Source organism: Trichosurus vulpecula, chromosome 3, assembly GCF_011100635.1.
Source record: "Trichosurus vulpecula isolate mTriVul1 chromosome 3, mTriVul1.pri, whole genome shotgun sequence".
Lineage (NCBI taxonomy): Eukaryota > Metazoa > Chordata > Mammalia > Diprotodontia > Phalangeridae > Trichosurus > Trichosurus vulpecula.
Genome location: NC_050575.1, coordinates 189308733 through 189326735, shown reverse-complemented (window position 1 = coordinate 189326735; position 18003 = coordinate 189308733). Strand labels below are relative to the sequence as shown.

Here is an 18003-nt window from a genome sequence, read left to right as displayed (position 1 = left end):
TAGAACAATCATGAGGTTTATTGAGATAAATACAAAGTTACACAGATTCTATATTTTGAAAATCAGTGGCACTTCCAGAGTGTCCCCACTTATTTGGGCTCTAAAACACTGTTTTCTGTCACTAGGGCAATATCCTGTTAGATGCTATGTATATATTATTTATATAACATAGGTAACAGTGAATTTGAATTCTTAGCAACATGACTAACATGCTTTGGATTAACAAGTGCCTGATAATCTTCTACAGTATCCAAACAATATTGCACCACTAATGTTAATTTCACGTCCCTTAGCTAGTAAAATTTAAATTCTTACTGCTGTTATGAAAATGTACCTTTGCTGCATGAGTATTTAAAGTACACTTTTTGCATAATTCAAAGTAAACCATCTTGAGGAATTACATGTAAATACAGTTTAAAATCATCATAATATACTTTGTCTAAAAGAGCTGCCTTAGTTATGCTTAAAAATCATATTTCCAGGATGAAGGAAAAAACTGACACCTTAGAAAGATGAGCCACTTTAGCAGGTCTGCACATTGCCTGATGTTAGAAAGTTCTACATTTCCCCCTCCTCTTCTAATGCATGCAGATATCCATTTACACAAACTTAGAAAGCTATATCAAAACTTTTCAAGTTTTTAATGGTAATGAATTTTTGGAGTTTGAAAGGTGCTTAAAAAAACATTTAACAATGGAAATATTTCCATTTTGGAAAAGTTAGAAAATGGCCTATTTAACAACACACTCAACTAAATATCCCATGAGGAACAACACTATGTTTTCAGTGAGTCATTGAAGAAGAGACTACTAATAGAAGCAGGAAGCTTAGAAGTGATGATCAGTTACAAACACTCAATACATGTATCTATGTACACTTTTAAAAAAAAAGTACAATCAGTGCTAAGAAATTTAATGATAGAAAAAAAAATAAAATGAAAAGTAAAGGGAGAACAATTTAGAAAATTTGAGTTATTTAAAAACACTCAAATATTATTAGCACTAGAAAAGATATTAAAACTACAAAAAATACTTTTTGCAGAGAAACTTGTCATAAAAAAATTTTGCATTGGAGAGGCATTCATATTAAATCACAGAAAAATTTTAATGTGCAACTGGAATTTTAGAGCTTAAACTATCTACCAAAACACTAATGTCTTTACTTACAAGTTCTAAAAGCATGTAATATATATCATGCAAAATTATAAACACTAAAATACAAATATGATCTGGTAGACTTTTATATAAAATTAAACCCTATACAAAATGCAAAATTCCAGTTAAACAAATTCTACTTGCTGCTAGGCTAACAATTCACTTAATGTAACAATCTTAATTTCCAGGCAATAAAGTAATCAAAATTGTTTGTTATGCAGTAAAATTGTATCTCTATTTACATTAGCTAGTTCTATTGGATGTTTGAAAGCTCATATTTTAAAAAGTGTACCCTTAGTGTACTAACCTGTACTTGACAAAAATTGGCAAAGTGTCCTCCTACAAATCAAAAGTCAGTAATATGTGTGACATTTTAACCTACGTACTTTCTTTTCCACCTAGCCCAGAATCGTAACCATTGCTTTGCATTGAATTTTAGGCTTTGTTGTTATTTTTAAAATAATGACCTAAAAAAGAATCAGAAAAACTAGCCCTGCATGCCAAAAAATTCTGTCACTTCAGAAAAAGCTCTCCAAACTAACGAGAGAAATATAGCACTAACTTACACTCCCTCTGCAGGTCACTCTCTGAACACGAACTGGAATGCTTATCTTTAGCTTATGTTTCATTTTTCAAACAGAAAACAAAAATTTACATAGGCATACATGCATTTAAATTTGGGCTTTTGTAGTAAATAGACCATAATAAAAATCAGAATAATCGTCTAATGAAAATTGGTCCAAATACAACAGTTTCTTCTTTTTCCAAATTGTACATTTATGTCTAGATTTTGTGTAAAGATGTACTTAATGTTGTCCCCCACCCCACCCCACTGATCACTATACATATATTGTGCATATTGATGTTAGTTACCTACATAGTTTCTGACTTCTAGCCAGTTACTACCCGTACGTTTCAATCAGAAATTTTATTTGCACATTCATAAATGCGTTAATATAACCAATGAACTGTTAATTTTATGTAATTTTATGCTTCTGGGAATGGCCAACGTGTACATTTATGAATATAGTTCTAGCAGCAAGAGTGAGAAATAATCAAGTGCTTAAGAAAGTTCCAATAACAATTTATAAGAATAAAAAGTACAATATAAAAAGTTGTCATATATTTTCTTTAGTACATTTAAGAAAATATTATGTATATTCAAAAGCAAAAACAAACTGACCTAATTTGCAACAACAAAGTAGAGTACAAATGAATATGATGTATTTATAAGGTTTTAGTGATATGAGGTTGACATTGGATTAATATCTTCTTCTGGCAAAGAATTATTCACATATGTACAATATTTCAGGTAGAATAAAATGCAACACCATAAACTATATTAAAAAAGGGGTATCAGTGCATCAAAATATACAAGTTTACTAAACTTCAGGCTTTAAAGCTGGTAGTAAACTACTTTATTATGAAAAATAATTTTAAATAATATGGTATAAAATTACTATCAGGCAATCTGATGGTATGAAGATTCTGGTTATGCATCAAACTCAAAAGATCTACACAGTATTGGCTCATTTTCATAGAAAGTTAAACAAAAATCAAGCTTTTAAGGGGAAGGCAAAAGCACAGCAGGCACAGCAGAACTGAAATAAGTAACCATCCCATATGAAATGTATGTTGCCGCAGATGACAGTTTTCATTTAGTGAATGTTATGAATATAAGAAATCTTTTCTCTTCAGGAAGATACAAAACAGTTCTCCTGCTTCATTGTTACCATAAACTGTATATGAACACTGTAAAATCACAATTCAGATTTAAAGCAAATTAATTCTGCTTTTCTAGAGCAGTTGTGTCCATAATATTTCTTTTCGGCTCTAAGGTGGCAAAAAAGGAAACATCCTGGTCTCGGTCTGATTGCAAAGCTAAGACAGTCTCTTCAACAACTTCAAGATGAGGGTTACCAGCATTTCTAAAATAAGCTAGAAAAAAAGAGAAAGTTATAGTTTTTATCAAGTTTGCCATATACTATGTTTTGATATAGGATGTATTCTTTGAAATTAAAACTCATGACGAAGGAAAACTTTTTCTTGGAAAAACTAAACCATAGAAATAGAGGTCCACTAATTTCATGAGTTTTCTTAATGAAATACCTTCTCTCAAATGCTGAATTGGCCTCCTAGATCAGAACTTTCTAAAAGAAGATTCAATCTAGCATTAAGAAAACAAGAAACATGTCACTCTTATTCTCTCTTAACCCTCTTTCATCATTCCTTTCCCCTTCCCCCATCCTGAAGTTTAAGTCTTGGCAAAGACTAATAAATCTGTTGGATACTATTTATTATAAAGACATTTTTGGCCAGGTGTGGTGGCACACACCCATAATCCCTGAGGGGTAGGCTGGTGGAACAACTGAGTTTACGAGTTGTGAGCTGAAGTGGGCTAAGCCAATAAAGTCAACACACTAAGTCCAAGACCAGTATGATGATCTCCTGCATGCAGAGGGGCTGTCCCCAGTCTGCCTAAGGAAGAAGCAAACTAGCCCAGGTCAGAATTAGAGCAGGTCAAAACTATGGCAATCAGAGTGGGATTGGGCCAAGAAACGGCTCCTGAACTTCCAGCCTGGACCAACAGGGTGACACAGTCAAAAAATATATTTTTACTAAGTTCTATGTGGATGGTGGACACCAGTTCAAGACAACTTTCCTATTGATCATTTTAGATTTAAAATTTAAAAATTGGTGGGCATAATGATTCCCCAGCAACAAGACCGAACTATATTTGTTATCTTTGCTGACCTAATGGTCAATAATATAGACATTTGCCTTTGTTAAAGAAATGAAATGTTCTCTTTTACTTCAAACAGAGCATACAACAAAATGACATGCCTGAATGGCAACAAAATAAAACAATGAATCTACAGAGAATATTAATGCATTGTATTAACCTATATTCATATAGTGCTTTGTGGTCACATCTCTCACTTCATTTTAAAATTCAAAAGAAGCTGCGAGATGGACATGCAATTTGAAACTACTGCTCAGAAAGGAAAATGATTTGCCCAAATTCACACAGCTATATTCCTGCCCTACAGTTTCTCTCCTATACCAAACTGCCTCTTTAAGCATAAGCAGTGCTAAGTCACTCATTTTTTTTTAAGAATTTAACATACCTTTTTCCAGTAGTGTTTGTCTTAGGGCCTTGGCTAGCAAAACCCTTACATTTGGCACAGGATCAGAAGCAAGACTTAAAAGACTGGGAAGTAGGTGCTCCACAAACTGGTCTACAGGTATACACTCCTCTCTTACTACTGCCTATGGAAAAAAAAATATACATACAAGTAATCCATACCATTAATAGAAGCTCATGTTTACAACCCACATTTTCTATGAAAAATTCTTTTGTAAATCAGGACTTTTCTTGAGTATTGCTGTGCATGTGTTTTAATTTAAAACTTCAACACATTTTCTAGAAACATTTTACTATTTACATTGAAATTTATAAATATGCACCATAATAAACTAGTAGCCCAAATGCATAATACATAATAATAGCAGTAACACCTTACATTTTCACGTAAACTCCTCATAATGCTCCTCTGAGGTACACCAGGACGAATACTATATATATTATGGATGAAGAAATTAAAGCTAAGAGAGGCAATTATGACTTGCTAGGTCACATATTAATAAGCTATAGAACTGGGATGGGAATCCAGCTCTTTGTGAACTTCTAAGCCAAGATTCTTTCTAGGGTGCATTTCTTACTTAAAAAAGTAAATAGTACTGTGGAGAATTATGATATTCAGCTATTAAATTATCCAAATTTGTTATATATAGTTGATCACCACAAGTACAACTCATCTAATACCTCGGAAGGTTACCCAGAGGCACTATTTTTTTTTGTCTTTCACCTCTGATTATGAAAAAATAAAAGTTAAAAGGCAAATTGTTAATGTAAGCTATTTTCTCTCCCCCCATGAACTTTGTACCATAAAAAATGCCAGATAAAGTTTTTATGTTGACATGACATCTCACATTTACATAGCAAGCATATATATAATTCCTTGAGCAACAGAAATTTTTCTGAAATTAGGTATAGTCTGTTATATCTAAATATCATCATCAAAAACCTCCTGACAAACACAATCACTAGCTTTAACAAAAGGCTAATGGGGGACGGGGGAAAGAAGAAATACATTTGAAAAGGTGAGGACTTTAGTTCAAACCAAATAAAGATACCAAATCAAATAAACCAAATTCAACACAGAAATGCATTACATAGTAATAGTCACAGATTTACTACAACTAAATAGGTTACCTCATAGCCTAATTTAGTAAGCTTTGGTTTGTAATAAAAGAAGAGGGGATGGTAGGGTGCTAGACTACATTATTACTAAAGTGTCTGTTATAAACTTCAACAATCTATAACTATGAAAAAGTTATCAACATCTAATACTTGTACGTATTGGATCAAAAAATGTATGCTAACCTGACAAATGAATGCAAATGCTTGCCTTCCAACCCACTTGGGACAATGTCGAAATCTTATTATGAGTTCATTGATAAAATTTAACCCCAATGCACTTGCATTGTTTGAATAGAACTTCTGCAAAATTGCCACAACCTGGGAAAAGATTAAAAGAACAGATTAAAAGCTGGAATACTGCTCTAGCTTTTTATATAATATTTCCTCTCTTAATTGATTACAAGCACAGTAGAAGATTATCATCTTAAGTTGTAAGACATTGAAAGAAAAAATGCTCCATAAAAATAAAAATTCACAAAAGGAATATCCAATTTAAAAAATATATGATACATATCTGTCTTTTCAAGTTTATAAACATTTTCACTTAAACAATAATTGACGTAGGCTCTTTACTATCAAAATGTTAGTAAATTGCTACTTCAAAAATTATTTTCTATTAATGTTTCACTGATATAGGTTCACAGAAAACAATATTATTATTTCCACAAGAGCTCCTCTCTTAGCTATTTTTATTCAAAACTATTTCATAATGTAAAGCCAATTTAACTTTAAAAGAACAGTAGGTAATTAGTATAAACATATCAAATTATTTCTCCGCAGTTCCCATCACTGAAAAATGTTTTATGAAAAGATGTTTTGCACAGTGACATTCTATATGAAGTGTACAAATCATGGCAGTTAAACAGAAAATGTTTAAATATTTGTGGTTTTAGAAGCACAGAAGAAAAACAAACACACACACACACTCCCTTACTAGCTTAAAGGAGATCCATCGGACTTCAGAAACTTTATCTGCACACAGTTTCAGTGCAATGTGCATTAAGTAGTCATAAACATCACTGGGGTTGTAGAGTTCCAATATCAGGATCAGTTGTCTGAAACAGAAAAACTGATTATCTTTGAAAAATTAATTCTCTAGTCACTTCTCTTACTTTTCCTTCAGACAAGCCACGGTGGAGGGAAGAGTTGAAATAACTGAACACCACTGAAAAGTTGGACAGTTAAGTGTACAAATCTACCATGCCCAAGAGAAATATGTATTTTTCTATTAAAGGCAATATCAAAATTATGAAATCTCATTATATCCTTAATGTTCTTTCAAATGGAAATTAAAACCCCACTCTTATGTTTTCCCATGTATGGCAAAGCACATAAAGGGTTTAAAATTAGCAAGATTAAGTTCAAGTAAAATAGAAAAATTTGCTACTATGCTTCAAAATAAAGCTGGCTAAGAAAATATGCTCCTCACAAATAGGAGAACGATTTATACAATAATAGCAATATTGTAAAGACAGATAACTTTGAAAGACTTAAGAATTCTGATTACACAATGACCAACCACAATTCCAGAGGACATGAGATGAAACATGCTACCTACCTCCTGCTAGAGAGGTGACAAACTTACAGTACAGACTGAGACATATTTTTGTGTGTTTATAGACAGATAGACACACATTGGGAGGGGGGGAGAGGGAGTGAGAATACAAATTTTGAATTTGAAAATGCAAAATTTAATTAATCAAAAAAAAAAAAAGAAAAGAAAATCTGGTCCAAACCTTTCAATATTTTCAAGAGTAAGAAAGAAGCGTGAAAAGAAACATCAATCTTTAAAATAGCTAAAAGAAGGAAAAATGAGAAGCAATTAGGGGGAAAAAAGGAGCACTGGAAACCATAAATCCCTGTGTCTAGTTACATGTCAGAAGATGAAGAATACCTTGGACATAGGAGATGCTTAATCAAGGTATACTAACTATCAAAAGGAACAATTTCTGGACAATGATCTCCAATATCAGGCATAGGACAAAGATTTCACACCTGTAGTTTTAGTTTCTTTAAAAATCACAGAGTATCTTGTGGTCAGAGATTACATGGGATGAAAACCTACTGTTAACAATAAAACTCAAAATTACAGGAAACCAATCACAACAAAGAGAAGTAATCATTGATGAAGTGCTGCTGAAGAAAAGCTACATTCAAGTTTTGAAATATCACCACTAGAGGTCATGAAGTTTTTGTAACATTTGCAGCTACCTATTTTAGATTTTTTTTGTTCCAAAAACACTACTCTAGAAACACAACGTGAAAACTAAACCCAATCTTTGGAAAGTACACAAAGCCATGAGAATTTTTTAATGTCCCATATTAGAATCAGTGGAGGCCTTTCAAAAGTCGTATGCTGTAATATCACTCAAAATGGGGGCAACTAGGTGGTGCAGTGGATAGAGTGGCAGCCTTGGAGTTGGGGAGATCTGAATTCAAATCCAGCCTCAGACATTTACTAGCTGTGTGACCATGACCAAGTCACTTAGCCCTGTTTGCCTCAGTTTCCTTATCTAGAAAATGAGCTGCAGAAGGAAATGGCAAATTACTCCAGTATCTTTTCCAAGAGAACCCTAAAAGGGGGTCACAAAGAATCAGACATGACTGAAACAAAAGACTAAGTAAGAACAAAAATGACTCAAAATAGCATTTTCATTAATTCTTCTAGTGGTAACAGAATAAGTCACTGTGGGAAATACTTTTATATGTTTACATTATGCCTTATCTTTCTGTCACACTGTCATTCTTCTTATTTTTTTTAGTTAACGTTAACACAGTTGTATCCAGTATCAAGGCCAAACACCCTGTGAATGCTAAATGACAACAACTCGTTCTTCAGTTATAAGGGAATGAATCTCTTCCCATTATTAAGAAAATATTATGATAAATATAAATTGGTTTAAAAAGATAGCTTTGGAAAGAAAAGTTCTAGTATCCAATGAAGTAAATCTAACTTGGGACTCATTTCCAGGATCCAAACGTCCTGAACATCTCTGACAAGAAGAATTTGTCTTATTGCCTAATTTTTTTGTTTTTTATTTCCTAAACCTAGGATTTCAGCAGGTGAGTGAACTATTAGTGAAGAACTTGCTGCTGATATGCAAATCAGCACCATAATAGTCTTACAGAACTGCCTCGGGGGCACTGACACATTAAAAGATTTGTTTATTTCATAGTTTAAACCTCCTCAATAAAAACTTGCGTAACTTCACTAAAAACACTACTTATTGCTTAGAAAACATAAGTTGTAAAATTACTAAAAATGACAGACTAAATGAGGATTAATTTAATAAGGATAAATCTAAATCACTTGGGCAATACAAAACAAATTCAAAATATAAGATGGGGAGGTGTCACTAGACAAAAATTCTATTAAAAAAAAGATCTTTTCCTATTATGTTTGAGGAGTTGTAAGCTGACATAAATTAAAGACAACACTGAAGCAAAGAGCTTTTTGTATAATACAAGCTTCCTTGTTGTTTAAAAAAAAAAAGATCTAGAGGTTTTAGTAGCTTGTAAACTCAATGAGTCAAGAGTGTGACACTGTAGCCAAAAAAGCTCTCCCCACCCTGGGCTACATTTAGAGTGAAGGAAGAAACAGTTCTACTCTACTAAGTCTTAGTTGAGCTACAGCTGGAGGGTTCAGTTACCGGCACCACATTTTAGGAAAAAGACACAGACAAACTGAAGCATGCCCAGAAGGGGTAAACTAGAACAGAAAAAGGACTGAAGAAGGTAGTTATATGAGAACTGGTTGAAAGAACTGAGTTCATTTAGCTCGGACAACAGAAGACCTGGAAGGAAGACTTGTAAAAGAGGGAAGGAACTTGTTCTGATTGATCTGAAAAGACAAAACTAGAAAGAAAGGATGAAAGTTACAAAGAATCAGATTCAGGCTTGATTTAAGGGGAAATTTCCTAATGATATGAACTAACCAAAAGTACAACAGACTGCCCTAAGAGATAATGAGTTCTCCTTTCAATGGGGTCTGTAAGCAAAGGTAGATTACTGGTGAGAAATGGGTGTAGAAGAGACTCCTGCTAAACTATGTGGTTAAGTTCAAGGATTGTGTAAAAATTAAGCATTATCCAAATTGAATTTACCATTTCATATATATCAGCAATTTTTACTTACTCTGCTAATTCATATCGAAACCTCCAATTCCTACTATTGTCAGTTACTACAAACTCTTGAAGTTGGTAAAGATACTCTCTCCTCTTGTCTGCATGAAGCAACTAAAAAAAAATGACAATATTTCCAAAGACATCAATACATACTTAGCATAAATCACTAAATTCCTCAGGGACAAAAATTTTGTATTTCCATTGTAAGGTGTATTATAGCAACAGTGAATAAATATTGTTAACTAACTGCTGCTGTACTTAGGAATACTTTTTTATTCTTTTCAAATATGGGACTTAAAACTGGAAGGAAGTTTACATAATCTAATCCAAACCTCTCATTTTACAAAAAAAAAAGAAAACAACTAAGGCTAAGAAAGATTATTTGACTTACTGAAGGTTGAATAATAATTAGCAAGGTCAGAATTTGAACCCTGGTGCACTGATTCTCAATCTAATGCATTCTTTTAATTATGTGTGTAGGTATAGATTCTTGTGTAGGTGATGGACAACATCTAAATATATTTTAAAATATTCCCGTGAATATTTTTCTTAAGCTTGTATAGAATGACAAAGTTCACATCAAGGACTATTTAATAATTTAGATTCAGAGGAATGTTTTTTACCAAGCCCATTTTCAAAATAATAAATTATCTTTGATTTTATCTTTGAAAATATCTTTTTTTTAAAAGAGGAGAAACAGGAAGGAGAACTGGAATATATGTGACAGTGACCACAGGTAAGTTATTTAATCTCTCTATACCTCAGTTTCCTTGGCCATAAAATGGACACTAAGGTTTTTATTAGCACTGAAATTTTCTAGGAAAGTTGCAAGAAGAAAAAAATTTAACTGCTCAGTGACATAAAATATGTTTGATATTTTATGTAGAAACTTCCAAAGTAAAAAATACATTTCTTCCTACCTTTAGAAAATCATAGAGATGTTTAAGAACTCCAATGCGTACTTCATCTAAATCCTTTAAGAATCCATTAAATATTGGCACCAAATCAGCTGCTGTTAACTGATCTCCAAGAATTACAGCTAGCTCATGAATAGAAAAGGCTAGTGTCCGACGTACCTTCCACTATCCATAGGGAACAAAAGTAATAAAATGAATACCAAATATATTCTAAAATCTAACTTAAATTACCTTCATGGGACAAAATTAAATAGAATGCTCAGATTCTATCTGAATGTATAATTTGTTAGAATATATACATTCACATTAATTTTATCTTTTCATATACAAGTTAACCATAAAGTCCTTTAATTGAAATTGTTCTTGAAATTGAAATCTGCATGTTCTTCTGAAAATTCTACATTTACCTGTACATCTGATGCCAGTGTTTCATATGTATCTTTCAGGCAGTGCCAGTTCTGCCTCCCCAAAGTTAAAGCCACTCCAGGGAGACTGTAAGCACAATGTTTGGCTATATCAGTGTCAACAGTCTGAGCTCTTGCTGGATCAGTCATTGACAAGTACTGGTCTAGTAATGGCTGAGGTATTATATCCTAGAAAATGAGAGAGAGAAAAACTGACAAAATATCTCAGAACTGATTTTAAAACTATATTAATAAACATCACATATAATTCATAACATGGAAATGAGGCCAATCCTAGGGAAATTTCATAGGAACAAATGACATTTCCTTTTCCAAGGTCCACTCAGTCCTATGCTGGATATTTCATTCATTTCTTAGCAAATATGTCATTTACTCTGGATTGGCTGAAGGATCAAGACACTGTTTGCTAATTTTTATTCCATATTTAAAACTAGTAGAACGTCTGAAAAGCAAATGCATACTACAATAGTTGATTAGCACTAATTCAGGTCAGTTCATCTCATGCTATATCTATATCTAATCTATATCTATATCTATGTAGATATATATATCCTGTATCTTCCACCTTCAGATTTTAACACACTATTCTACACATAGAGAGTGATCAAGAAGTACTGCTAAACAGCTAGTTATCATTATAGGGGGACAATATTCTCTTTATTTTTACCACCATCAAAACAACTGAATGACTCCAACTAAAAAAATAGCTGGAGAAGGAAACCATTCCAGTACCTTTGCCAAGAAAACCCCAAATGGGTCACAAAAAGTCAAACACCACTAAAAACAACTGAACGACAACAAAAATAAAATAAATTATGGAATAAATTCATTCAAGAAGTCTGCCCAGAAGACAGAGTAGCCAATCACAGTCCAGTAGGACAGTCAGTTATCAACAGGTCAGTCGAAAATGGTCTGAATCAAAAGCTTGATAAAAATTTAAGAATGTTTTCAAAACTGCTTTTACTCAATTATATTCTTTTTGCTTACTAAAATATTATGCTGAATTCTGCAGATCATTTTCTTTATTAACACTTTTTTTTAAAAGGTAGAAAAAAGTGAAAGTTGGCAACTTGAGTTTATAAACCAAAATGGATAATGAATGTTAGCTGAATAATATTAAATTTAGGAAAAACCATCTTAGACAAAGCTCCTGGGAAATTAAATGCAGACTCTTATTTTCTTCTCAAGACACATAGGTATTATTTTACTAACCTGTAACTTAGATTTATCGTCTTCAAATGGGGTTGGGTCAGATTTCTGTTCTTTTTGTAAATGTTCACTGGTTCCATTAAGATGTTTTTCAGAATCCTAAAAAGTTGAACTTGTTACACATCTGCTCTTAAAACAAGGGAATTCAAACTATCCTTCCATTAAGAGAACTCTAATGACGACACAAAATAATACCCTAAAAAATTAATGCCCTTAGAGTGTCATTTGATAATCCATGGCATCTCTCAGAAGTTAAATTTACAGAACTGTGTACTGTTATTAATACTGTGAAAAGGTCTATAATGAAAATAGACAATACACTAAAAGTCTTTATCACAAGGTTTAAGAACTACCTGAGGCCTAAAATGAATAATTATGGCAAGGAATGACCAAGGAAAGGAAGAAGAGAAACAAAACTAACTTTACATAACAGCAGAGAGTGGCAAGTGCTAAAGGTTATCTATCTTTGATCTAGACAGATGATGTAGAAAGAGTATACTTGAATTTCAGTAAAAATGGCATAGTTCATAAAGTGTGTTCACTTGATTTTTGTTATACACACACACATCTTCCTATGTATGTATACTTTGAATATAAAATCTTTGTTATGTTAACACAACTTGCAAGAACTAGAGTGGCAATATTGGTCTCTGATCCCACATTTAATCAAATGATCTTCCCCTTCAAATGTAACAGTTATTTCTTATTTACACTTGAAATGTCATGCTCTCATAGCATAATGGATCCTGACAACGCTGCTCCTACATGCTAAAAGGAAACTCAGAATATGCTCATAACGTTGTTTTCCCTGAAAAAGATCTAAGTGTCATGCAAGAACAGCGACTAGTTTTTTTCTTTCTATCTACAGTCTAACAGTGCTTGGGGGGTAGTAAACAAATTGAATTGTTTCATCATTTTGAAATATAAAGTGAGAAGCTTTAACGCCCCCCCCCCACCCCCGCCGAAGTATTCTTGAGATGTTTCCTAACCGTTTACTGGGTAAAAGAAATATTTTGAAATGATCACTTAAGTTCTAATTTTCTCTAGGATAAATAAGGTCAATCACAACAAAATCTGCCATTCAAGAATAATTGTTCTCTCTAAAATGAAAATGAAAATGTATATTATGTAATAGTTTTTATATTGTGTATAATAGTAACCTATTAAGTATACAGGCTATTGTAGAAAAGTTTTAAAAATTAGTCTGCAATCATACTCTCATCATAATTATCTATCTTTGGGAAAATTTTATCACTAACTAGAAGAATCTTTTAAAATAGTATAGGAAGTTTAAATTTTCTAACAAGCTGACTCAGGAACCAACTTTATGGCCTAACACCAAGTTTCTTTCAGGTATTAATTTCTTTTTTTCAAAGAGAGCTCAAAACTGCTAACTTTTTTGAGGAACCAATCATTTTAATTTTTATATGTGATAAAAGAAGGCTGAATACTTCTATTTTCTAGGCAGATAAATGCAAAAGGAAACTTTCTATTTTAAAAGCCACATTTTGGTCATTATAGCTAAAAAATGGGCTGTCATACCTATTTTTTGGAAATGTTAACTTAAGCCAGAAACCAGAAACTAGAGTCTTATACCAATCAAAGACTATTTTAAAAAGAATATCTATGCTTTTAAAACGATTAATTTTCAAAATGGTTTTCCTTTATAAAAGTCAAAAACTTTTCAGGTATCTGGCATACGAGCAAACCAAGTAGATTATATGATTAATGTAAAGTGACTAAATGAATAAAGACGATAAAACCTGTGATACTGGATCCACAGACCTGTGGTCTGTCACAGAGATATGCTTAGAGAACACAGATGCCTTCTTTGGTGTAAGCTAACGGAAATCACATAACTACGTTCCAGCAAGCGGGGAAAACTAACTTAGGGCCTTGGCACAACAGTAGACATTTGTAAATGTTTGTTAAACTGAACTGGGTTTTGCTCTACTGTAATTTGGATTTTGAGGCATCCCTTTGCCTCCAGTAAAACATCCAGTAAATATCCTGGATCAGACTAGTTTAAGGGGAGCTAATGAGGTCCTGAGAAGTAACAGGAATCCATCTCTTCATACCAGGAGAGTCCTAGAAAAGGCGCTTTTGGAGAAGCAATGGCCAGGGCAAGGCTGATTTGATAGATGCAGCCCATGAGATGAAATTCCAGGGTGTTGATGGTAACTGTTTTTCACTGAAATATTTCCCCTCTGAAAATACTTGTGCTGCTTTAAATTATCACAAAGCTTGTTGAAGTAGTAGATATTGGAACATTTACTAGAATTACCTTCTAATTTTTCCCTTAGTGAATCCACCCATGACCATTGTTAAAATACACTAAGTGCTACTAGCCATGACTTATGACTGATGTGGTTAGCCCCATTAAAAACAAAAACAAAACAAAATAAGAGTGTTCAAATCAACTTTAGAGAAGGAGTTGTTTGTAACTTACCTCTCCAACTCTTGCTGTTTTGGAACATATCCATGGTTATCTAACAACTAATTATTTAGTTATCCTAAAAATGACCTAGACAATAAAATACAACTTTGCTATTTTCCTAAGTGAGATTTATTTATGTAATGCAGATTTGTGGTTTCTCTTTATTACTCAGAGAAAGTGTAGATACTCACTGTGCTTTGTATTACCCTGGTCACCAACAGCTCATTTTGGGATGATGCAGAAGAGATAGTGTTCTGATTTTCAGCGGTAGAGCCAGGCTCTGAACTGGGTACTTTCTCACGGGCTTCTTCTGTATTTTTAGCTTCAGAATCACTCATGGAGTCAAGCTGGGCAGCTCTAAGTGCAGCTGATAACACCTGAACCTGAGCTGTAATACAGTAAGGATTTAAGTAACTGTTAATTGTTTTATTTGACTCTGAATTTCAGAAACAAATATCTTACCTCAAAACCAAAAGTATGAAATGCATACATACATATATTTGACCTTAAGAATGACGGAAGAACTCTAACTCCCCTTCAGACCCTCCCTGCTTTTGAGAGCCCAGTAGTGCTGTACGCTATTGCTGTGAGTCTGCTGCTTAAACAACACAGACTTGGGGTTTCTAGGCGTGGCTCTCACCGCCTGGGCAGGTTACTTGAGCCTCTTTCTCTGTGCTGAAGTTTCCCTTTCTGGTACAGCAGAGGTGACGTGGCAACAGCTCTTCCATAAGATCACTATTTATGTCACACCTCACTGACGCTTTTCTTAAAATATCCATGTGAAAACAGATGATGTATCATTATTTCCATTTAAAAAAATGAGGACTCTGAGGCTCAAAAAATTTATTGACTTGCCCACTGTCATTCTTACAAGTAAGATCAGAATGACTATCTACCCACACACATTTTATCCAACAAAATCAAAATGTTTTACACAACTTTCTGTACATACACACAAAAATTGTTTGCTAACTCTTCTAAGTTGCAGTGGTTTTTACAATTTTGTTTCATGCGTATTTTTTTTGGTCAAAATGTGTAGGAATAGGGACTAGTAATGATACTGATTTCATTGGAAAAAGGAACTCCTCAATGAGGAAACCTCTACTATGTGGGTTGGCACCTTCTTTGCAACTCTAGCTTCAAGAGCAACCTAGAGCAGAGAGGCTAAGAGACTTGTCCAGGTCACACAGCCAGGATGTGCCAAAGGCAAGACTTGAATTCAGGTCATCCTAGTACTGACAGAGCAGTCTATCCACAATGGTTGTTTAAAAGTATGGCTATGTGAAAAGAATTTGTTTTCTTCTAAGTTTATTCAACAGATCCAAAGATTTACAAAACAAATATATATTCAATGATATTTCTTTATTTAAAGGTGATATACTATATTTAGTTTATTTCCTTTATAAATTTGAGGGAAAGGAAGAAATCTATACAGATTTCCATAATATCCCCTTAAAACCACACCATAAAAATCCTTCTTTCTACATGAATAAGTTGCTGAGTGGTTTTTTTTCAGATTTCTCTAATCCAAGCAAGAATACAAATACTAAATTACTTAAGACAATGGAGTGAGTTTTGATAATGAACATGCAGACTGCAAAATTTATTCTCTAATTCCAACAATGAATAGAAACATCATTAATAAAAGGGGACGCCAGAATCAGCATGCTATAGCTGAAAAAAGTATTAGGCTTACAGAGAGAAATCCAAAGTTCACATACCAGCTCTAACATTTATTAGCTGTTTGACTAGGGACAAGTCAATGTCTCTGAGACTGGTAAAGAGGATGATAATATTGGCACTACCTAGCTAACAGGACTGCTGGTAAAGAAATTACTTTGTACGGTACACAATACTATGAACCCTTCTTATCTAGCATCTCTTTCTAATGATCGATGTACTGTTAAAACTAGAAACTCTGTAGTAGTACTATCAAACATATATGCTTTTACACTTAAAACTGACTTCAAATTGAATACATGTATACTCTCTCACATACTCATACATCCACAGATATCATACCTTCCAGGCAGTGATTAGTTTGAGGACGTTCACCTCACCTACACACACAGAAACACACACACTCTCATACAGGAAGAAGGAAGATGTACTCACACATTCCATACAGACAAAATCACAATTACTGACTTATACCTTGGACATCTGGATCATTCATCATATGTTCCTGCAAACTTTCCAATACTTTTTTAATTTCACTACTGGCAACACAGTTCTTACACACAGTGTCTGGTATACAGCATCCTTCGTCCTGCTGCTCATTCTTGGTCTGAAGCAGTTCTAAATCCTGGCTGATATCTGGGAGAGGTGTGCGCCAGTAAAGAAAATTATTGAATACGTCCTCAGAACTTCCTGAACAAGCTTTCTTCAGTCCCTGGCAGTTGTTTACTTGACTATCATTAGCATCCTTGATTGCACAAGAACTGTCATTCTGGCAGCTCTGAATCAGCTCTTCTTCAGTGCTAGCAGGGCAGGCCATTTTCTTTTCTATTCCACCTACGTGCGAATTTTCAACATGCAGGAAATTACTAGTTTCAATTGATGTTCCTTCAGTCAGTGAATCTGGTTTTATGTGTTCAGGATTTCCTGAACTAGGAAAATGGGAGGAAGAGGGAAAAACAAACAAACAAACAAACAACTTAACACCCTGAAAAGCATATGGCTCTGGTAACACTGAAATGTCTATCCACTAAGGTCTCTGTCTTCCTTCTTTAGTTCCCTTCTTTAGTTCTCTTCCCCATTCTACCACTGGATCTCTTTGGGCCAGGAAAAGGGGGAAGACACACACACACACACACACACACACACACACACACACACACACACACTACTGAGCATATTAAATATATTTAAAATATATATTAAAGTTGAAACTCTAAACAGTCAATCATGTTGCTAGGCCCACTTGGTACAAAAGATTAGAGAAGAATAGAGGTGAAAGCCTTGCCTAAAATAATCCTGGACTACCTTTGTACTTCAATCATTCTATATTCTCATTAGAGAGAGAGGGCAGGGTAGAGAGGGTAGAATACTGGACTTGCAGACAGGAAAAACTAGGTACAAATCCCACCTTTGAAACTTATTGGTAACCATGGGCAATGGTTTAACCTCTGTGGACCTCAGGCAAATCCCTAAGACTTACTAAGTTACAGATGGATGACAACTTGAGGGAGTTCCCTTACTAGTAAAATCACAGATCTCCAACAAGATGCCAGATCTCTATCATACATTAAAATATTTATGGGAGAAGTAGTTATATATTAAATTTTCTATAAAGCTTAACTTCACAGCCTATATCTATAACCCTGTGTCTGCTTATGGTAATATGAGGGATAGGATGCAAAATCATTAATAAAAAAATCAATAACAATCCACCACCATTACTTGCAAAACAGATACAAGTGTAATAATCCATCATCAATAGGTAAGCAGTCTGCTAAGTTATCTAATTTGAA

The 18003-nt window shown here is 33.7% G+C and overlaps 1 protein-coding gene across 2 annotated transcripts in view; it reads right to left on the bottom strand.

The window, feature by feature from the left end:
- LOC118844899 (serine/threonine-protein phosphatase 4 regulatory subunit 1-like) overlaps positions 1-18003 on the bottom strand; it is an 81111-nt gene continuing 63108 nt past the window's right edge. The window contains exons 11-20 of one of the 2 annotated variants that reach the window (XM_036752915.1): positions 16685-17139; positions 14722-14918; positions 12097-12192; positions 10867-11052; positions 10463-10624; positions 9553-9653; positions 6353-6473; positions 5602-5736; positions 4283-4424; positions 1-3092 (exon numbers count right to left, since the gene is read on the bottom strand). In XM_036752915.1, coding sequence (XP_036608810.1) covers positions 2938-3092; positions 4283-4424; positions 5602-5736; positions 6353-6473; positions 9553-9653; positions 10463-10624; positions 10867-11052; positions 12097-12192; positions 14722-14918; positions 16685-17139 — 1750 coding nt within the window. In that variant the 3' untranslated portion in view covers positions 1-2937. The remainder of the gene's footprint in view (positions 3093-4282; positions 4425-5601; positions 5737-6352; positions 6474-9552; positions 9654-10462; positions 10625-10866; positions 11053-12096; positions 12193-14721; positions 14919-16684; positions 17140-18003) is intronic. The other variant, XM_036752916.1, reaches the window with a different exon arrangement.